General features: G+C 49.7%; 7 protein-coding genes and 1 non-coding gene across 8 annotated transcripts; 5 read left to right on the top strand and 3 right to left on the bottom strand.

Annotated features, from left to right (window-relative positions):
* Nucleotides 1–956: 956 nt before the first annotated feature.
* On the top strand, nt 957–3011 carry J7337_001588 (uncharacterized protein; the record flags this gene model as incomplete). The annotated part of the gene is made up of 3 exons (XM_044819327.1): nt 957–1884; nt 1940–2183; nt 2228–3011. 3 exons carry the CDS (start codon nt 957–959, stop codon nt 3009–3011), a joined length of 1956 nt encoding a protein of 651 aa, XP_044687029.1.
* Nucleotides 3012–3282: 271 nt separating this feature from the next.
* Nucleotides 3283–4844, bottom strand: J7337_001587 (uncharacterized protein; the record flags this gene model as incomplete). Its single annotated transcript, XM_044819326.1, has 2 exons — nt 3283–4238; nt 4289–4844. The coding sequence occupies 2 exons, from the start codon at nt 4842–4844 to the stop codon at nt 3283–3285; spliced, it is 1512 nt and encodes a 503-aa protein (XP_044687028.1).
* A 1738-nt stretch (nt 4845–6582) lies between these two features.
* J7337_001586 (uncharacterized protein) lies at nt 6583–10766 on the top strand (the record flags this gene model as incomplete). Its single annotated transcript, XM_044819325.1, has 2 exons — nt 6583–10225; nt 10279–10766. 2 exons carry the CDS (start codon nt 6583–6585, stop codon nt 10764–10766), a joined length of 4131 nt encoding a protein of 1376 aa, XP_044687027.1.
* Nucleotides 10767–12170: 1404 nt separating this feature from the next.
* On the bottom strand, nt 12171–13218 carry RPL23A_1 (60S ribosomal protein L23A; the record flags this gene model as incomplete). The annotated part of the gene is made up of 5 exons (XM_044819324.1): nt 12171–12203; nt 12260–12337; nt 12391–12637; nt 12704–12751; nt 13205–13218. The coding sequence occupies 5 exons, from the start codon at nt 13216–13218 to the stop codon at nt 12171–12173; spliced, it is 420 nt and encodes a 139-aa protein (XP_044687026.1).
* A 353-nt stretch (nt 13219–13571) lies between these two features.
* J7337_001584 lies at nt 13572–13654 on the top strand. The gene has a single exon. It is a non-coding gene; the product is annotated as a tRNA-Lys (tRNA).
* An 877-nt stretch (nt 13655–14531) lies between these two features.
* On the top strand, nt 14532–15629 carry J7337_001583 (uncharacterized protein; the record flags this gene model as incomplete). Its single annotated transcript, XM_044819323.1, has 2 exons — nt 14532–14943; nt 14995–15629. The coding sequence occupies 2 exons, from the start codon at nt 14532–14534 to the stop codon at nt 15627–15629; spliced, it is 1047 nt and encodes a 348-aa protein (XP_044687025.1).
* A 986-nt stretch (nt 15630–16615) lies between these two features.
* J7337_001582 (uncharacterized protein) lies at nt 16616–17267 on the top strand (the record flags this gene model as incomplete). The annotated part of the gene is made up of 2 exons (XM_044819322.1): nt 16616–17180; nt 17218–17267. 2 exons carry the CDS (start codon nt 16616–16618, stop codon nt 17265–17267), a joined length of 615 nt encoding a protein of 204 aa, XP_044687024.1.
* A 433-nt stretch (nt 17268–17700) lies between these two features.
* Nucleotides 17701–20649, bottom strand: J7337_001581 (uncharacterized protein; the record flags this gene model as incomplete). The annotated part of the gene is made up of 3 exons (XM_044819321.1): nt 17701–19413; nt 19467–19829; nt 19882–20649. 3 exons carry the CDS (start codon nt 20647–20649, stop codon nt 17701–17703), a joined length of 2844 nt encoding a protein of 947 aa, XP_044687023.1.
* Nucleotides 20650–22303: the final 1654 nt, after the last annotated feature.

The following is a 22303-nucleotide window of genomic DNA, read 5'->3' as shown; positions in this document are numbered from 1 at the left end:
GATTGTTCTGGTGTAAGTTGATGAGCCAATGAGGATTCAAGTTGTATGCAGCATCTTTTGGTGGCTAACCCGCCAACCGAACGGTGAGTGAGTGGGGTACGTACTCCAACTCCAACTCCACCACCAAAAACGCGTCAAATTTTCCTTGACCATAATCTTTCCCTTCTCTCACTATCAACCCAAGTCGCCCTCTGTCTCTCAGAGCAACACAACAAGACGCGATCTCAAGATCTAATTATGCGCCTCGCTACAAGGTAGGTATCTATACACTTCTATTCCTATTTCTATCTGCAGCGTTTGTCCTTCAGTCACTCAATCTTCCCACGAGTCTTCCTCACGGAGGGTCTTCTACGGACGGTGCGTTTTGTACTATCCGCACGAAGTAGCCTGAAGGATGATTTAACGACTAAAAAAAAAGGGACTCACAATTCGTTGTGTGCTTGCTTTTTTATTGTCGTAGTTGCTAGAACAACAAGGGCCATCATAGTCCACGTCCGTCTCGTCTTTGTTGGTCACCTTTTTGGTGGCTAACATTGTCTCAATTTCTACACGGGCGAGGCTCCAGGAGCACCGACATTCTTTTTTATGTTATTGGTATTATATAGTAATGTGCCACTGTCATATGATTACAGTATCTGGAATATCATCGAAGTTCATGATATCAAAAGATCCTATTGTTTTTCTACCCTTAGCACGTGCAGATGCAATCAAGGTTTCGTATTCTTTCGTCAGAGTGGATTTAGACCAGGGAGAGCTCAACGACGTCATATTGTGATATCAAGTCCAGAACTTGATGTTCTATCTTAACTGCCGTGTCTCCCTATCTAAGCTATGCCATGTACTACTCTACTACTATTAATACCACATATCAAAAGGCCAAGCCTGCCAAGTAAATAATCATGTTCAAGCTATCCAAATCATCCCCCGTCCATTGTTTCCGTTTATATCCATCCACTATGAGATACCTCAACCTCACCAGCAACTATGCCACAAAGGCTGATCACTCGAAAAAGTCCAAATTTGGTGATCTACCACTCAGCACCGCCGGGCCTATCAACTGCGCACTCAGTGGCACATCGCTCTTGAACACACCATATCTCAACAAGGGCTCTGCTTTTCCTCCTGATGAGCGTCGAGAGTTTAACCTCACAGGCTTGCTGCCTCAAGGTGTTCAGACACTGGAACAGCAATGCAAACGTGCCTATGAGCAATATTCGTCAAGAACTGACGACCTAGCCAAGAATACTTTTCTCACTTCACTAAAGGATCAAAATGAGGTTCTGTACTACAAGGTACCACCCTTGCATTGTTCCGATATAACCGCAATGCTGATTCTGTATGTAAAGCTTCTGCAACTCCATCTCGATGAGATGATGAGCATCGTCTATACACCGACTGAAGGTGATGCTATCCAGAATTACTCTCGGCTCTTTAGACGTCCAGAAGGTTGCTATCTCAACATCCGAGACCCAGATCATGTGCATCACAACCTAGCTCAATGGGGAAACTCTGAAGATATTGACTATATTGTCGTATCTGGTCAGTTCATCCTCTATATCGAATCAGCGGCTACTAACACGTGTCCAGACGGAGAAGAAATCCTCGGCATTGGTGATCAAGGCGTCGGCGGTATTCTCATCTCCGTGGCCAAGTTAGTCCTCACCACTCTCTGTGCAGGCGTCCATCCCAATAGAACCCTTCCAGTTGTCCTCGACTGCGGCACGGACAACAAGGAACTTCTCGATGATGAGCTATATCTCGGTCTCAAAGAGAAGCGTGTTCGTGGTGAAGAGTACGCCAAGTTTGTCGACACGTTTGTGCAGTCTGCCAGGAAGCTCTATCCCAAAGCCTACATCCACTTTGAAGACTTTGGTTTAACCAACGGTATGCACCCTCTGTTGCAGTCTGGTGGTATATTCTTACATTGATGTCTCAATAGCGAGGAAGATTCTTGATCGGTATCGTCCAGACTTTGCTTGCTTCAACGATGATGTCCAAGGAACAGGCTGTGTGACTCTCGCAGCTATCCTGTCAGGTCTTCACGTCAGCAAGCAAAATCTCAAGGACCTTCGCATGGTTGTCTTTGGAGCTGGTAGTGCTGGACTTGGTATCGCAGATCAAGTTCGAGACGCCATTGCCACGGAAGGAAATATGAGCCATGAGGAGGCAGCAAAGCTGATCTGGTAAGATATATCACCGACGAGACAGAACACGACTGACTCTGTAGGCTGATTGACAAGCCTGGTCTTCTCACATCGGAAACTGAAGGTGTCACTGACTCTCAAAAAATCTTCACCAAGGATGCTTCAGAGTGGAAAGACAAGGACGCTGATCTCCTCTCTGTGATCAAAGAGGTTCGGCCCAACGTGCTTGTTGGCACGTCTACCAAGCCTGGTGCCTTCACCGAAGATGTCATCCGCGCCATGGTTGAGCACCACGAGCGGCCTATTATCCTTCCTCTCTCTAACCCTACACGCCTTCATGAGGCCAAACCCGAGGATATCCTCAAGTGGACAGATGGAAAGGCCCTTGTAGCCACAGGCTCGCCCTTCCCACCTGTCAAAGGCCCATGGGGCAAAGATGGCTCTGAAATCACCATCAACGTCGGTGAATGCAACAACTCGGTTGTCTTCCCAGGCATCGGTCTCGGCTGCGTGCTCTCCCGAGCCAAGCACTTGACTGATCGCATGCTGGTAGCCGCTGTGGAGGGAGTTTCCTCACTGAGTCCCATTCTAAAGGACTCGACGGCTCCTCTTCTCCCAGGCGTGGATTCAGTGCGGGATGTCAGTGTCCGCATTGCTCGTAATGTGATACAAGCAGCTGTCAAGGATGGTGAGGCTACACAAGAGGACATCCCTGAAAAGGAAGAAGATTTGGAGGAGTGGATCAGAGAGCAGATGTGGGATCCCGTTTACCGGCCGCTGAAGAAGGTTGATCTCGAGGGTGCCACCAGAGAGGCTAGAGGTGAGCTTAAGAAGGCTGGAACAGTTCACCGTGTTGGCCATACATAGACTTTGCTTCAGAACATGGATAAAATTTCGCGGTCAGGCTTTAGAGGCGGGTATGGTATAGTCGAGCTAGTCGACGTTCAAAGTCCAGCTTGATATTAATGACAGTGTAGATTCCAAAGCGATCTTAACCCTGCGTGATGGAAAGAGAACCCAGTATTCAAATATTTCCAAGCCCACTTAAGCTTCCGAAGGTTACATTTACCCGTCGTAAACTCCAACGCCCAACCTACCTTGTCATACAACATACTTTATCGTTTTTCCTGCACGCCGTTCAGATGACGCCAGCACGCGCAGCCTCACCAGCATTATCCTGCACAAGATCTTCCATCCTTCTCTTGCCCCTGCCCAGGCCACCCTCACCAACACCCATGCGGCGAGCGACATATCGCTGAGCAACAGTACCGATAGAAAGGTTGAGAAGCTCCTCAAGCCACTCCGCAACCCATTCTCGAGGGTCAACGCCACCGCTCTCAATGATATCCCTGATCTCTTCGGGAATATTGGCATCGGCCACATCACCATCCTCACCAGATCGGGGTGTGAGAGGGGCGGGGGTATCGAGCCACTGGACCCATCGAGCAGGAACAGACTGGCTGACGGTATAAAATTCAATGTCGTGGACAGGATCCAGGATGAAAACAGCGAAGCAAATGAGCTCCTCGTTCTCATCTTGATCCTCGACACCAGAAGAGTCCTTCTCCTTTTCCGCAGAAGCAGTGCGAGCGAACAGGTTCTTGTCCTCATCCACAGAAATTGCCTGGACAGCCAGGAACAGATCCGAGGTTCTAACAGGGTTGGTTTCGCTCACATCTTCCGTGGCTTTGTGCTTGGCTGCTTCGACACCACCATTGGCAGAGAAGTATTCGTTCGCATGCGATTCGGCGTTGGCGCGGCAAAGTTTGGTTCCTTCAGGCAAACCCTTGATTAATCCGAGCTCACGGGGCGTGTCAGTTTGTCTCCACCAAGGCCCGTCGTGCCATCCAGTAATACTATCGGTACTGCGTCGAGAGTGGCTCTCCTGGCCACGCTGGATGACAAGAAGGTCACCGCCTTCAACCTGTGCCATAACATGGCCAAAGACGTTATGAATCAGAGGGTCGAGTGACGGGTAGCCGACAAGATCGTGGGTGATATGAATGAGAAGTCGTTCATGGGAACTGATAGGAGGCGCAAGAGTGTGGAGGATGTTGGTGAAAGTCGGGAGAGCACGGTGTCGGAGTTCATCACCTAAACTCCCAATTAGCTAAATTGATAATTCGGTGTCAGTTCAAACATACCATAGGTTCGAAGAGTGTTGACATCGAGTCCCCTGATTCCCTTGACCTGGTCTGCCCACTTCTTGGCCTCTTCATTCTGCTGGATCTGTGAGACAGCGGCTTCGGCCTGCTTCATAGCAGCGCTGGCCGTAGATAAAATGCCACCCCACCATCCTCCACCAGAGGCTTGAGGAGCAGGTTCTTGCTGGACAGGCTCAGATGCTGGCTTCTTCTCGTTCTCGTAAAGTTCTGAACTCGTGGCGCTTGGTGTGAATGTTGCTTTCAGGCTGCGTGCACTATCGGTTGACTTGCGAGGGTCGCCAGTGGGGGGTGTTGCTGTGGAACGGCGGGTAGCATCCTTGAGGCGGGGAGTATGAGGTCGTGAAGGCTGCTCAGCCAGTTCCGATTCAAGGTCGGCGAGAATATCCTGGTCGGCAAGTGCCTTGGACGCGGCTGAGGTCGGCTTAGACTTTGTTGTCTTCTTGGGCTTCTTATCGCGGTCAAGGCCAGACAACAGCTCGTCAATGTCGACGTCGTCACCACCAGCAGCGGTGGGCTTTGTCTTTTTCGACGCCATAATTGCAGAGACCTGCTACAACTCCGACCGAAAATGAGTTTAGTGGTGTAGAATTGGCTTTTCGTGAGGTGTCGAAAGTTGTCGTGCTGATGATTTGGTAAAGGCGGGGGGTTGAAAGAAGGTTGTTTGGCGCAAAAGAGAGACGACTCCTAAGGGAGATAGATGGTTGGAGCTATGGAGAGGTAGGTACGACACCGACAGCTGCAAGGGTCCAGGAGCACCGGGAAGGCAGGAACGTCTAACACGTGCTGTTTCCGAATGGGTGATCGCAGTTACATCACTACAGTGAGGAGTTAGGACAACAGCATGCACAGATATAGATGAATGATTCGTGTAAGTGAGATCTCATGCAATAGTTGATGATCTCATTGCGTTCCTGGGATAGTTTTCTTTCAAGATTGTCAGATGTACCGTAATTGCTGATGTTGCTGAAACATCATCTACTTGTCGACTACTCACCAATGACACCTCATTGTGTGGGCATCAAGCCTCACCAACAGCTCAGCCGGAGTACTCGTCAAGTATTGTAATTGGCTGACCGGCGACTTACAACAGCAAAGCAGCCACTAACAGCCAGTGGTTTGCAGCAGACGACACGGTCATGCTCGTACCTGGCTTGGACTAGCGCCGTGTAGTTCCGTGGAAATAGAATTGCCTGATTGGTCTGGAGGAACCCCGGAGAAGGGGTCGCTGGGGCAGGCGGGTACGTACTGACGGGTTTGCCAGGCCAGGCCAGGTCCCTGAGCCTTGTGAGAGATTGGGTCTTTCAGTGGCCGGGATACCACTAACAGAAGAGGCCCCAGGCGGGTCTAGCCTTGGCTGGCTGGCTTATTCGGACGGACCAGACCACGACACCTTGAGAAAATCGACGGGAGACCAACATCAGGGCCAAAAGGAGACTGACTGTCCTGTCCTGTCTCGTCCTCATCACACACGCCTCTCGCTTGTCATATATTGCACTGCACTCTTGGTTAAGCCGTCGCCTCTTGGATCAAGGCGTATCAGGTCTATTCTCTTGTCTATTTGTTAAGGGCGTCTTTTTAGCCTTTGTCTTGCAGTGCGTTTTACTTTTACTCGGGCCCGTCTGTCGTGTCTTGTCTTTTTTTGCGAGTTGCCGCCAATTCCCTGTCCTGTACTTCAAAATTCTTTCTCTGCCCTGGCTTGTTTCTCTTACTCCATCCGACACGCTCATCTCATCTCATTCATTCATTCATATCCACGCACTTTGAGCCTCATCCTCTTTCGAGGCTGCGTCTGTCTGATTATAAATTTTCAGGCTCGGGCGTATTCCCTGATATTTGGCATTGCGCTCTTACTAAGTTACCCGTCCCCGTCCCCGTCCCGTGGATTCACTCGCATGACGCCTCTCGCGGGCCCGGCTGGCCACTACACGTCCTTGCTGTAAACTTGGATCCCAGCCTCATCCCATCCAACCATACAAAATCTCTCTCGGGCCAGACTCAACTAACAAGCCTGTCCTGGCTGTACAATGGACCGCTCGCGCCGGATGCCTCAACGTCGCCGTCCGTTAGGAGCCTCTGCTTCTCCTACTTCTACTTCAGAGGCTTCCTTTGACCTGAATCCACTCACAAGTCCTGTTGTTTCTCACACTAATACCACAACGCCTCAAGGTGTAGGCGCTGGTTCCCGCCGCTCGGCAAAACCTCTCCAACACGCCTTCACTTTCTCTTCTCCTAGCAGTAGTCGCAATTCTAATGCGAAGAAGCGTTCTACTACTATGGATAACTATCCAATTCCTGATGAGGGTGAGCATGGCCCCAAAAAGGGCGGCCACAGTCTTCGTAAGCGTGCTCGCGTGGATTACACGTTTGAGCACATCGACGACGATGTTGTCGTTCCCAATTCAACCTCTTCAGCACGCGGCAAAAAGAGAAGGTCTGAGGTCAACTTTGACACAGATGACTTTTACAGCAATGACTCTAAGAGGCGAGGCGCCTCCATGGGTGCTGACACCCCGTCCAATCGCCGGAGGAATCCGACTCGAAAATCCAGTGACCTCAAGGCATATCATCAAGCTGCCTTGCAAGATGATGATAACGACGTCCAAGACACAATTGAAGTCGGTGCCTATTACTCAGATGCCGATGACTCTGAGCTGAGAGATGCTGCTTCAAATAACTCATCCCCCCAGAATAAGTTGCCATCAAAGGACTCACCTAAAAAGTCCCCCCATAATGAGTCCACCAAGGATACATTTGCCGCTCCTCCTCAAGTTGGTGAGAATCAACACCAGCTTGAAACAAAAGAAACATTACCTATTCCCCAGGTTGAGCAAATCTCCTCAGACAAAGTTTCTTCTGCTGTGGAACCTACACGAACCTCTATCGAGGAACCTGTATCTCAACCTACAGAGCCGCAGGCCGAAAAACTTCCCAAAGTGGAACCCCAGCCGGAATCACTGAGTACAACGCATAAGTCACCAGCCGCAGAAGATGTTAATGAAGTAAAGCCGCCAGCAGTGGCACTGGCAGTGGCAGATGCACAATCTGAACCAGCTGCCACGACAGTGCCAGATTCTAATCCAGTTGAAGTGGAACCAGAGGTAGAAACAGAGGCAGTGGCAGCGCCAGTGTCAGAGCCAGTGCCAGCACCGACAATAGCACCTCTACCAGTTACAGCCGTGGAGAACAATAAGAGTGAATTTGTTCACTCACCTATTGTTCCTGCATCTGAACCAGTGCCTGTGCCTGTCAATGGGGTTGCTGAAGTCCCCACTGCCGAACCTCTTCCTCAAGATTCTTCTGAACCTGCTCTCTCTCTCTCCAACACCAACAACACCGATACCGATACCAACATCAAGCAAGAATCATCAAATCAAATCACCAACATCTATCAATTTCCTACATCAACTGACAAGCCAATCGACCTTCATCAAGACGACAAGCTGAACGCAATGGACAATATGGGGATCGATCCTGTTCAAGATGAGCATCCTACTCAAGATGTCGAAATGACTGATGCCGCGCCTCTTGATACACAAGACCTTGTACAAGAGTCTGTGCAAGAACCTGTGCAAGAGCCTATGGAGCTCACACAAGAACCTGAACAACTTTCACAAATGCCCGAGCAAGAGCGTGTAGAAGAGCCTACGGCAGCACCTCTGCCACCAGCTGCGTCGTCGCCTTCTGCACGAAGAGCTCGCTCTGCATCACCACCAAAGTCATCCTCAAAACCACCATCACCATCACCTGCTCGAGAGACTGAAGAGCTTCGACAGTCTGTTGAAAACGTCGCATCTCCCCAAAATGTCGCCTCCAATGATGTTCACATGCCTTTGGAGGTGAATGGCGACTCGGCAAAGGATGAGAAGGTGAACAATGAGACCGTTGAAAACAATAAAGACAAAGAGTCTGCACAAGTACCGACCGCTGCCGATGAACTTCCAATCCCAGACTCACCTGAGCTTCCTCTCACTCAAGAGGAACCTACCACCATTTCAAGCCCTACCGAATTGAAAGCTCCTACTCCACCTCCTACTGAGACCATTGAAACTCCCGCTTCTTCTGCTCCCTCGGACACGAAAGCAAGTCCCCAGAAGCCTGTGGCTCCTCGAATTGCCCTGGAGTCAATGCCACAGCCTACCCCCGTCGGCCGCTGGTCACATCTTAGGCCTTATGTCGATGGAGAGTTTACACTCTATCCTGAGAAGAAGGGTCGCTCTGATGAAGATGGTGCCAATGACGACACAACACCTGAAGGAAAGGACACTGATATGGAGCCCATGGTGGACGATCAGTATGATATTGTGGATGGGGCGGGTCTCGAAGCACCTACACCAGCACTGAACACTCCTACTCGCGGCTCTCCAGTGGCCGACTCCACAGATCCTACAGCCTTCAATTCACCTGCTCCAGGTGGAGATGATGGTGATGACGCCGACGTCTCTGAATCTCAGGAAGTTCCAGGACGTACACGTTATTACAAATATAGGAAGCTCAGAGACCCTGAGGAGTACATCTCCGTCCTCGAGAATTACGAGGACATGCCAACTGAAGACCTGTACGAACTACTCGAGGCCGTCAATGTCTCCATGGTTCAGTGGCAGGACGAGTGGAATGACCTTGGCACTGTTGTCGACGATTACGAGAACTCACTCCGTCGACGAGCCGCCGATGCCAAGTACGAAGCCCGTACTCGCAACCTCAACCAGCATGGCCTCAACTACGAAGAACCCGAATTTGCTGTCAAGGGCTACAAGTCTCGCGACAAGGAAGGTCTCAATGAGACCCGTTATCTTCAAGGACAAGATCGTATCATGGCTGCTGCCTATGGCTTTGAATATGATCCTCATCCTTCAAAGATTGGCAAGCAAAACCCCGAGACCCAACAGGTCGGAATCATGACGCGTGGACGATCTCTACGAAACCAACCCCGACAGACCGCAAAGGCCACTGAGACGGACGAGGTTGTCGGCAAACGTCAGCGCAAGCCTGTCCAGCTCTTTGATCCCGCGACACAAGATGTTAGTCGAAGCTCAACACCTGTGCCGCCCACCCGTGGTGGTCGTCGACGCAAGAACGCCAACCCTGAGGATGAGCCCCAGACCAACCTTTCAGTCAGCTTCAACACTGAGGCTGCCTCGGACAATGAGGCTTCGGGTCCCAAGACTAGGCGTAAGCGTGGTCGCGGCAAGAATGCTGTTGCTGCCGAAGAGCCTGCCCCTACACCAGACGCCGAGGAACCTGTGCAAGAATCACCCGCAAAGACTACACGTCGTGGCCGTGCCAGACCTGCCGTCAAGTACGAAGAGGCTGACCCCAACGAGTTTGTCGATGACGAACCTCAAGAGGAAGAAGAAGTGCAGGAGAAGGAAGAGAAGGCGCCCGTCCGCCGTGCTATTGTTACTCTTAAGCTTCCCAGAGCTTACTATACGGATGTCACACCTGAAAATGAGATCACCGATAACGGCGACTCTCGCCCAACCACCGCCTCTTCTGAAGCATCTAATCACACGGTTGAGTCATCTTATTCATTCCGACCCAAGCGACAGAAGCGCTTCCGCGACGATCCCAATGAAGCTGAAGAGTTGGCTCAGGCGCCGCCCAAGAAGAAAGGTAAGCGAACCAGTGGAGGTGCCACCACCACCGAGATTCCATCTAGTGCTTCTACACCAGCTCCCTCCGTCGAACCAGCACAAGTGCCAAACAGCCGCAAGATTCAAAAGATCAAAGTGGTTAGATCTGGCCAGGATGCCAAGAACGGAGGGACACCCGCACCTCAAGCACCTCCTGCTGCTGCTGCTGTTCCTGCTACAGGACCTCCCTCCGCTCCCCCATCTATCGCAGGGGACGATGGAGATGATACACCTAAAGACTACAAGTCCATGACCAAGTCGGAGAAGATGTCCGCATCGATGAAGAGTAAGTTTCCAAGCACGTTTCTCTTTGCTACTCACAAGCTAACACAAATACAGATCGTTGGGCCAATGGAAATATGGCTGGAGCCGTTGAGAAACGCAAGGCGACCCTGGCGGCTAAAAAGGCTGCTCAAGCGGCAGCCGAGCAAAGAACAGGTGTCGCCGCTCCCAACAAGCCTAAAGGCAAAGCCACCATCAAGAGAGACTCCTCCTCTCTCAAGATGCAGATGCAGCCTGATCAACCACAGATGCCACCACAGCAACCACCAATGCTGCATCAGCCACCGCCCATGCACCCTCACCAGCATGAGCTTCCTCCTCACCAGTATCACCCTCACCAGCATCAACATCAACACCCGCCACACCCGATGCATCTTCAGCAACAACCTCCGATGCATCCAGGTCACCCTCAACATCTCCCTCCTCCCCTTCCACCACCTCCTCATCAGGCTGGAAATCCTCCTCCTCCTTTCATGCATGGCCACCCTCAGCACCATAGCCACGGTCATAGCCACGGAATGCCTGGAATGGGATACCCCTACTAGAGGTAGAGGATACGAGAGTACGAGACTGGTCTCTAGACTGGTCATCAAATGACGACATTTCCACACACACACAAAGTCAAAAATACGAATCAAAAAAAAGCAATAACGTCTAGAGCTTCAGCCCAGTAGCTCAATGTAACTCTCACGACCCACCACGAGACATGCAGTCCTCATATGGTATATACATACATGCAACCACTCTGTATACTACGGAACAAACAAGAGAGGTTTTTTTGGATGCAGGTTCCGCGGAATGCACGTTTTTTCTCTTGTACACTAGATGCGAAGAACCATCGTTCGTTTCTTGTCTTGTTTTTAGTTTTGTTTCTATTCTTTCTTCATGTTCATTCATACATGGATATATGCATGTGATGGAGGGGCAGGGGAGGTCTTTGCATAATCGTTTCGACATGCATCAGATGGGCGACTTGCCCAAGTTGGGAGGTTTTATAGCGTGAGAAAAGGTGTGGCGAGCTTATTAGCAAGCGCCTAAAAGACGAATTTTAATGTCAAGTTATATACAAAAATATCTGCTTTGATGTGATTGTGATTGCGGTTGTGCTGTCAATGGTCCGATATGTAGCTTGCCTCGTAGTTGACTTTCATTGCTCACTATAAACCAGAAATCAAATCGGAAATCTGTGAACGACAAAAAGGCCAAAAAAAGGTACGATGCCTGTTGTACATGAATTCAGGTGATCTTATAAACCACTTTGTTTATGGACAAACTGTCCATCTCAATACTCTCTCAATAGGAAGAAAAGAAATGAGAATAAAAAAGTTGTTCCTATAGGGTAGACGCTCTGCGACATCGGCAGCGAGAGTATCTTAGGTATATCCGGCTCTTCTAGACCAATCAAGAATTACAAGCAGGATTTGCAGCAGGTTTCAGCGACAGGTTACCATCCGCTACCATATTCAAGAGTGGTACTAAACAGTCTAGACTACATGTGTTCATGCACATCAATGTCATAACTTCACAGGTTCACGGCGAGAAGAATTGCACATAGTTTAACCCAAAAAGAACACAACGCCCAGGGGAAGATGGATTGAAGTGACTTTTGATTTGTCCTTGATGTGAATGCCTGGTATGTGAATCATCCTTACACGCCGCAAACCGAAATGCAAGAGCCTTGTGCCAAATCCAGCGACTTTAAAAGTAGTAGATAAAAAGAACATTGCCCCGATTTTGATAAAAAACAACCCTCACCCCAGCTTTCCGACCCTTTACCAATTCTTTGTTGGACGAGGGGGAAATAAAATAAAAGAGGTTCTTTGGGGGAGGGGGGGGGAACAGATGTTTCTTTACCGCGCTCTATCTGATCGCATTCGGGACAGAAACCCAACCACCACGCACCGCACGCCCTTTTGTCTTTCCTTGATTCTCTTTCGCAAGCAAGCACTTTACATGACGACACCGGAGTTGCTGGCAATACGCTGAGGAGGGTGTTAGTACGGGCAGTAACGGGACTTGAGAATATGGGAGAACTTACGGGCCACAGCTCAGCAGCCTCCTTACCGACGGGACCAGTGATGGCAGAGCCCTTCATCTCACCCTTGGGGTTGACGATCTACACAAGTGTGTTAGTCTCCAATTGTCTGTTATTGTGTGAATTGTACGTACAACACCAGCGTTGTCCTCAAAGTACAGGAAGACACCGTCGAATCGCTTCCAGGGCTTGGACTGTCGGACGATGACGGCGGGGTGGACCTTCTTTCGGAGCTCAGGCTTTCCCTTCTTGACGGTGGCCATGACCATGTCACCGACACCACCGGCGGGCAATCGGTTCAGGCGGGCACCGATACCCTTGACGGCGATGATGTAGAGGTTTCGGGCACCTGAGTTGTCGGCGCAGTTCATCACAGCTCCGCTGGAGAGGGGAGTCAGTTTGCTGGTTCGTTGGGGTTAAACAGTAGGTGGTGGGAGGTTTTCGTACACAGGGAGACCCAGGGTCATCTTGAGCTTGCCACCAGGGGCACCACGGCTGTGAAGGTGAGTCAGTATTTTGTTCTTGTTGTCTTAACTTCCGTCTTTTGTGTCTCTTGTTCTCATTCTCGCCATGTCAATTTTCTGCCAAGATCTGCCCGTCGGAGGAATCAAGGCTTTGACAGTTTGTGTGTATGTCAAGCCGTTGTCGTCAAAATCGAGTTGAAAAAAATTCAAGGCAGAGGAGCAATGAATGTCGTCGTCACTAGTCAACCCAGAGATGCCGTATATCTCATGATATTGTCGAGGATTTTCGTTGTGTGCGCAGGCACAAAATTGGTCGCCATGTTTTTCCCCGCCAAAACCAGCACTCGAAATAATTCCCAGCTCTTTTTTTGCGCATCGGAGGAGACAGAACAGACAGAATTCGAGATGGCGAGAAAGCGAGAAAGCGAGACGAGACAAGAGACGTAAAGTGAGAGTCTCTTGAGGGTATTCGAGAGCTACTTACGAGATCTTGGCCATTTTGTCTGAAGGGTTAGTGTGGCGTTACTTCGTGAAAGAGGTCGTGGTCGTGGTCGGGTTCGGGTCTCGAGATGAACAAACTGACAGTAGCTTCAGTTTTCAGGGCAATTTTGATTTTTCGTGGGGGACAAACCCTAGACGAGGAAGGTGCGATCATTTCACGTGACTGGAGTGCACCTGCAGAATTGAGCCAGCCAATCAAACACCGCCACTCACTTAACACTATTTCTGGAGCCCACACCACAACCAAGCACAACCAAGGCGCCTCAATCACACGCACTCCAGAGTGATCAATATAGTATAGACTTTCTCTCCCTGCTGCCATCAATCCGGCTTGATCCCCGGCGAAGCACGCCCGGTTAGCTCAATCGGTAGAGCGTGAGACTCTTAAGAGTTCACAATCTCAAGGTTGCGGGTTCGACCCCCGCATCGGGCTGTTCCTATAAATACATATTCATGATTGAGATGTGCTTTCTTTTTTGCAGTTTTGAGATTTGTGTTGACATGGAACTTGACAAGTTCGCCGTTGCGTTTTGATTGTCAATTCATTTATATCAGTAGTCTATTCATTCATGTATGACAATTACAAGAGTTTCAAGTAGTAGAGCGCCTGTGTGTGTTTGTGTGCAGAGCTCTTGTTGATGCCTGCAGTCTACCCTGGAAGAAGTATTATATTAAGCGATTTAATTAACATAGATGACATGGCTCTAATTTCCAAGTGCTTGAGGTCTATATAATATTGGCTTCCTACTAAAATCTGTCTTGAATACATATCTAGTTGCTTAATGGTTTCTAATTGCTGGTGTAAGTCTAAGCTTGGTGTCGTCATTGTTTAAGTCGGTATTTCAGCGACTATACAAGACACTGACTGACTGGCATTACAGTCATCTCTCCCCATTCGTGACGATAATAATAAGTGGCCAGTGAAATTTAAATACGACTTTACTAATAAACCAACAAGATACACTCACTACGGTACTCATTCTTGAGCCAGGGAAATATAGCGGGGTCTCTGGCCAGGCCGGTCATTCGGAGTCGATCCAAAGCCATCACCAAGCGGGACCTCGGCTCGACGTCACTTGAACCGCGCTTCAAGACCTCACATGGCCCCTACAAAGTATCAACTTACCTATAGTCATGCTGCAAATCTATTGGCCATATATGATTCCCTATACCTAAGTACCTAGTTACTCCTCATGTCTTTGCTATTTTGTGTCACTCGACGCTCCCTGTCGCGTCAACTCTTCCGTGACACAAACTCGACCGCTCATGGACAAAACTTCAACTTCATACCCCGGATATATCTGCCCGTTATGACTTCACGAAGCCAATCATCCTCAGTGAACAAGCCCCCGCCCTCAGAGCCACGGCCAAGCTCCTCAGTTCTACTAGTCTCACCTGTCAATGAGGTCCTACTACTTCACCGCGTACACACCTCTACATCATTCGCCTCAGCGCATGTCTTCCCTGGTGGAAATCTAGACCCTTATCATGATGGCATCATCCCGGCTGAAGAATCGCCAGAAAGACATCACGACGGGCTCGCGTATAGAATCGGTGCTATCAGAGAGACCTTTGAGGAGACTGGTATCTTATTGGCCAAGAAGGACAACGAGCTGGTAAACCTGGCAGTCGAGGACAGAGACACTGCAAGGAAAATGATACATGGGAACCAAGTCAAGTTCCTGGAGTGGCTAAAGTCAGTAGGCGCAGAGCCAGACTTGGGTAAGGATGAATCGACGCAGATTACGGTCAAGTGATATTGACTGAGAACAGATGGCCTCATCCCTTTTACGCGCTGGATCACACCCGCCACCAACACAAAACGCTTCACCACGCAGATGTATCTCTACATGCTACCGCAGTCACAAAGTGACATGCCATCAGAGATGCTCATCCCAACACCAGACAATGGCATCGAACACACAGCGGCCCTCTTTGCACCGGCGGAATCATTTCTCGCTCGTGCCGCCACAAATAGCATCATCCTATTCCCACCGCAGTACTTCCTCCTGAGTTTAGTTGCCAAAGTCTTCCGGAACTCAATGGCATCGTCAGATGGACAAGGATCTCGTCGAATCACAGCGCAGAGAGAAAACTTACTGTCCTTTTTGAACCGAGTGCCGACAGCAGAGACCGAAAAGGGTCAAGCACACAAGACAGCCATGATTCCATGGAGTGAGAAAGTCATGAGCCCTCATAATCTTTTTATTAGACAAGAGGACAAGAGAATAGTCCTCGGGTTGGACAAACCAGGACCAGAGCTCAGGGGGTCTGAGAGAGGTGGCGATTGGGAGCATGTGGTCCTTGTTAACTTTGGTAAAGGAGGGCCAACCAATGTCGAAGTGAGGCGAAGAGAAGATGCACTAGAAGAGGAGAGAAAGGTTAAAGCTGATAGCGAGAAGCTCTGAGTTTTCGTAGACATAGATCCCATCGAATGATAGATATCGAGGATGAGATTTGCATTCACGGTTGATCCACATACCAAGTTATATGAGTCAGTAAATAACAAGGTACTTAGGGAAAGGCACTGTAAATCATAAAGAGACTCTGAGTTTCGCGTATACCGTATCATCGATGGAAGAACTCTTTCTACAACCAAGAGTCTTATTGTTGGGAACCACGTCACACAACGCCCTCGGGCCATTTTCTTTTGTTTTTTTTTACCGTTGAAGTTCTTAGGGGACCATACACAATGTCTATATTATCACTCATATCCCAGATTCCATGTCGCATTGTCCCACCCGCGTTTCGCAGACTCTCCTCTTCATGTCTAAGTAGCAAACAAAGACGACAGTGTACCACACCTAGCTAGTAAACCAACTTATCCTTGACACACACAAGAGTTATCCTGACCTCTTATCATTTAGGAAGCTTAGTTATTCTAAACTTTGGCATAAACTCCATTTCATAGTTCCGAGAACCATTCTCAAAAACTTATCATCAGGAAGCTTTAGGAAACTTTCCTCCATCGCCAGTGCTTCCTAGCTAAACTTCCAGTTCAGCCCATATCTTGAACTTTCTTAGAGTCTCGTTCTTCTTTCTCTGCAGTCAAGCAAGTCCTTCCCCAAGCCCGGGTTGGTACCTATAAATACCTTCCCTTCCCATCACTCTCCTCCCAATCTTTTCTTTCTCTCAACTATTTTTGTCTCAACTCTTAGGTGAGTATCATCAACGCATTCCATTCTCCAAAACTCACTCCATATACTAAACCCCTCCGTTAGTTATCATGGAAGCTGACACGACGGAACCTAAAACTTACTCCATCGTGGCAACGGGAACGCCAGCCCCGTTCGTTAGTGTTAGCCCGTTCCTTGAGGTCCTCAGCTCAAGGGTGGGAAATGTAGAGCCCAACAGCTTAATAGAGGTTCTCAGCCGCACGATTTACGGATCAAACATGATCTTGGGGGCAGGCGGAAGTCTACCAACAACCTACAGAATTTGTTATGCAGTATTTCAGGGACTGCCGATCCCAGAAGAGCTTGCCGAGGGCGATTTTAACTACAAAGAAATCACAGATCACTTGGAATTCATGAAAATACCCGTGTCGTATGAAAGCGTCACGAAATGTTACCGGGAAACACTGCAACACGCCAAGGCTACAAAAGGCCTGATTACAAAAATCGTCATTCATAGACAACCCTTTGATGAGGCCACCTTCGAGGAGGCAAACCGCCTTCTTACCTACAATGATGATCCCAGCCCGCAAGAGCCTTGGGCCGCCCACGGCGGCGGCGGAAAGTATCGTCAACCGGGTACGGCCCATGACCAGCGTTTCTTGGATGGCTCTCAGATCCCCTCTGCAATGCTCGGCATGATCAACGAGCTTGCGACGGAAATGATATCCCTAGATATGACCCCGCTCCCGCTCAAACAGGAGGATGTCCAAGAAAGGATCTGGAGAGCCTGCCGATTCTGCCACCGCTTCATCCTTATTCGCCCGTTTATGGATGGAAACGGGCGTATGTACCGTTTGTTCCTGACTACCCTCCTCCTCAGAGCTGGCGTATGCCCTGCGGTTTATGGACTTTCTATCTATGATCGAATGAGACATTTGCAAGCTGAAACCAGTTGCTACATTCAGGACAATCAGATGTTGCCAAACGCGGCAGATCTTGTCACCTTTGGGCCCAGTCAACAGCTGGTAAAGTTTGTTAACGAACATACATATTGCGGGTGGGAGAGCCCGGGCAATCACATGTTGAAATTCCTACACGCCACGGGCCAGAGCACGGGTCAAGGGCTGGAAGATCCTGCAGCGTCAAAGATGCATCCTCGATAAAGATGGTCTAAGTGATATCACCTCATCAAAGATGGTCTAGAATTATTATCGTCCACCTCATGCTTACTCCGCCGGGTATCATACATAATAGATAGGCAAGTAGCTAGCTACTCCACTCCCAATACACTCCGATGATCAATCAATATCGACTATCTGGCAACACAGTCTGTCAGTGACCGTGTATCTCAGTACGATCCTATCTACAAACCGCGAACATTCTGGCTCCAGGTATGCCAGTTGAAGTCATCTCCAAGCATATCAACATCGTCCAAGCCTGTGTTATCGAAGTTTGAGTTTATCGACGGGAACTGCCCGCCCCAGAGGTAAGGGGGCGGGTTATCGTCCTTGGGGAATTGCATGGTCTGTGGTGAAAACTGTTGGCCAGTATCTCCTGGTTGCGTCGCATCTTGAGACATGTTTGGCATTGGCGTCATTCCCGTACTCGTGGCCTTGATTTGAACAGAGCCGACATCCTGCAGTGGCCAGAAATTCACCATGGGGAAGGGTGTGGTGTCTGCCAATAGGTCATTCATGTAGCCCATGGTCGTATCAGAAAGGTCGATCGTCCCCGGAACGTCGTAGGCTGATGGTGTCCGAGGGCGGGATGGTGTTTGTTCTTGTTTTGGCTGGAGCATCGACGGTGGCATAACAGGGCTCAGCTCAGCTGGCGTCGACATTGGCACGTTGCTTCCGTCAGACCGCACCAGAGCCTTCCATTTCTCCCTTATTTCCTCCATCTTGTTGGCTGCACCGTCCGCATCTTGCCCAAACCTGGCCTGGTATCTCGGGTTCGTCCTTTCTTCGAATTCCAGCCGACGTGCTTCTTCAGGATTTCCGCGAAGTCGAGTGATCTCTGCTGCGCGGTGCCTTTGGGCTCTCATGTAAAGTTTCCTGATAGGCATCACAACAGTTGCGTATTCGGCAGATCGCACCAGTTGTCCTGGCCCGCCCTCGTATCCACTGACGGCTTCCCATCCGCGTTCCACAAGAGGAGTCCATGGCCGACGGCAACTAGCGATGAGGAAATAGGCCATAGCTGACCAGTTGGTGTAGGTTTTGAACAGCCACCTAAACTGTTTAGACCTCGAGTCGTTATTCAAGATGTGATTGTATTCCGCAATCTCAATCGCTGCGACATAGGCACGTTCTTTTGCTTCTTCCGAAAGTGTACCTTCGCCCTCGGAGCCTGGGAAGAGGACTGGCTGGTAGATTACCAACGTCATCTTGGCCATGATAATGCGCGCAATTGAAGCAGCCATCCAATGTAACGGATCAGAATCGCCAGTGTGGTGTTTCAAAAACTTTTCCTCCACTCTATTATAAACCTCGATGAGCATGCGTTCTCGCTCCGCAAGGCTGGTATCCTTGTAAGGCATTCCCTGGGGGCAGAACGACATTGAGGCGGATGATAGCCGAACTAGACGCCGTCCAAAGCCAGCAATTTCGAAACGAACAAGTGCCAGCGAACAGTCAGAGTGACCTTCTCTGGGCTCGGGGGCCTCCGTTGAGTCGGGCTTGATATCGGTATCATTGATATTGCTCGGCATTTGTGTGTCATAATTAAAGTCTTGGATGATAAGATCAGTACCCAGCTCATCGGCTGATCTGAGATCCAATAGAAGTAACGCCCACCAGAGACGCCTTCGCATCTCTGTTTCAAAAGGACTTAGGTCGAAGTGCGACCCATCGCGATGGAGGCCCATGCCTTGAGCAAGATGTGCTACCAAACCGGTTAAAGACCAACAGAAACGACTTCCATCTTGGCCTTTGACCACGAGAATAAAGATGATCAACGCTTGCATGATTGGAGTCTCCAATGAGTTCAGGAAGTTGGCTTTGGCAAGGGCTTGTTCGACTGCGAAACGGTACTGCACAACAACATCCTCCTTGTTGAGTCCAAGATTAGCTCGCACCTGAGTTCGTAAGTTAGCATTCTCCTTGCTTATATTCAAGGGTGTCTTCCTACCTCGTCAGGTTCCAGGGATGTAAGTGCAGCATAATATATTGACCAGACGAGCGCCTCATTTGCAGGAGACAGTTGTTTGTGATCTTTTCGCGCATCCCGAAAGATGGGCTCCATGGTTGGAATGTGCAGTACCTTGAGCAACGGTTCCACATTCTCCTGATAGACAGACCATAGGAACGGTATATGGGAAGGCAAGGGCCAGTATTTATCGAGATCCACGTCTGCAGAGCGGTAACCAAATATCCAGGCATTGTGGTTCCCTGAGAGTGCGGATGCGGGTGAGGTATCTGGAGTTTCATCCTCCTCAGACTCATCCAAGTCTTCATCAGTAAGCTTCTGAGTCTCTTCACGTATTGAATCGAGCTGGTAGACAGAGTCAGTCAAACATTAGCAACAACACCAGGGACTGACCAACCTCGTCATTGAGTTTCGACCAAAAACCATGACTAACGTATCTTTGGCTTCCTCCAGTGTCGCTCAAAACCAGTCGTCCAAACTTTTTATGCATATTCTTGCGAGCAGTCTCGCTCTGTTCACTTGTAGCATCGCTGCACCTTGGGCTGTCATCAGTCCTTCCAATGTTGCCTGCGTGAGACCCTGCATTGGACGATTGCCTTTGAGTATTATGCGCCGAGGCGTCAAACGATGTGCTTTGACCTGCATGCGCTTCGGGCGAATTGGTTGATGAAGGGCCTTTACCGCCAGATTCAACCTCAATCTGACCGCTCAGCTCTTCCACAATGCCCTCCAACTTCCTAAGCCTCTTCATCAATTCTATCTCGCGCTGGCTTGAGTTCTTGGTGGGCGCATTGGGGTCTTTTCGGCGCGGCTGCCGCGGAGCTCTCCCAGGGGCGGGGAAGACACAGGGAATCTGTGCTCGACGACAGTTGGAACACGGCATCTGCTTGTCGCATCGAACTTTCCGACGGCGGCAGGTTACGCATGATCGCGGATTCAGGGCGGGCGTGTTGCTTCCGGGCAGGTGGATTGGGCTAGTATGGGCGTCAGGCCCTGTTGTCTGATAGACAGTAACGTTGCCTTGAAAAGAATTCGGTTGGGTGTGGGACAAAGCATCTTGCTGGGTATTGGATGAAGGCGATGCTGTGGACTGTTGCGCAGAATCAAGCCCCTCAGATACATTGAAGCCGAATCCGAGGGCCATGCCCTCGAGGTAGGCCGACATTGTTGTATCGCCTTGAGTGCAAGATCAAGCTCAAGTCAAAGATGGCGACAACAATAGATTGTTTACGATATTCGTAAAACCTGGAAAAAACCAGGCAAATGATGTACGGAGAATCCGCGGACACGGGCTCGGGCAAGGGATGAACGGAATGCGGGCGAGGCCATCAACGTTGGATGCGATACGGATGCGGGTGCGGTAGCGCAGGCTAACGAAACCTCGATTGTAATGCAAGGTGAGGAAATGCGTAACGTCAAATCATGCAGCTGTAGACAGAGAACCTGTCGTGAAGCCCTCAAAAAGCCAAGAAGAGGCTGAGAAGGCTGTTTTTGTGAAACATAAGGTGAGAAAAGACGCAGAACGTTTGGTCTGTGATCGAGTTGGAGAGGGAAGATGGGTGGTGGATGGGTGGATGGGTGGATGGATGGACTCGACCGGGTTATTTGGAGGGTGGGGGGTTCAGACTTCCAGGGCACTTCTGATCAGGGCGGGCAGGGCGAGTTGTAGTGGAGGTCTGGTTGTTTGTCGTATTGATGATCCCTTAAAAACCAACTAAAGTGGTGCCTGCCTTGGCACCAACGCCAGCACTACTCAAGAAAACGATCCGAGCTGACAGCGCCCAGGCGCCCTAGACGCCCCTAAAATCTCGGGGATGCACGTCCTTGTGATTCTTCGATTTAGTTAGGGCGATAGTGCGGGCGGCGGAGACAGACGGGGTTAACAACACCTCACTCGGCTCCGTGGCGGACAGAGCAGAGCATAGCAGAGACACTAACATCTGGGTTGGGCTTGGAGAGATTCTAGACTCTTATTTGACAGTTTCATTCCATGATTATTCATTCATCCTCCAGAAAGTCAGCACTAATTCCGCGTTAGGTATTAGCACCATAGCTCAGAATCGACTGTGTCGTCATCAAAGAATCACGCACGTTTTCACTTGGTATAAGTCGTCGCACTTTTGTCTCTCAAGAGTTGAATAACCATAAGCTGTAAACTTATGGTTAATTCCGCTGGTGGATATAATTCGATATAAACGTTGCCTTATGGAATCATTTCGCAATTTCGCGACTCCGAAACTTCCGTTCTACGAGGTCAGTTGCCCTCTACTGTCAACACGGCTGTCCGTTGACCCGACCGGAGAGGGGCTCACTTGTTGGCCACAGTGCAGTGAGAAATAGGTAGTCATATCGTGAGTGGTAGTCTAGGAGAGTGATGAGTCAATGCGTACGCCCTATTGGTAACAACTATGGAAGACGGAGACCGACTACCACCGAGCCTGTCTTGAACTGACGGACTCTCCGTGAGAGTAACATCCTGAAATCCGCTGTCGACTTGAACGATTGCCGAGCTAGACTAATTATCAATCTCAACTTAATTCGAGTAAACTTAGTTAAAGCCAAGGTTATCCGAGGACCGTTGGTCTTCACATGCAAGAGGCGTCTGACGGGCATGCGTCTCATTGCAACTCTCATAAGCCAAGATGTTCCCAATTCCCCATACCAGGCCAAGAATTATTAGTGAACACCCACTCATAAATCAAGCTTATCAATATCAGGAGATCTTCGGCATTTGCGTACCACAAGCCCTACGAGCCCGGCATGTCCTGTCTTCAACTCCTTTTGCACAAGGGGCTCTTAAAAAGGATGGCATTTTCTGA

Source organism: Fusarium musae, chromosome 1, assembly GCF_019915245.1.
Source record: "Fusarium musae strain F31 chromosome 1, whole genome shotgun sequence".
Lineage (NCBI taxonomy): Eukaryota > Fungi > Ascomycota > Sordariomycetes > Hypocreales > Nectriaceae > Fusarium > Fusarium musae.
Note: the sequence above shows the minus strand (reverse complement) of the source record. Positions and strands in the feature narration are given on the sequence as shown.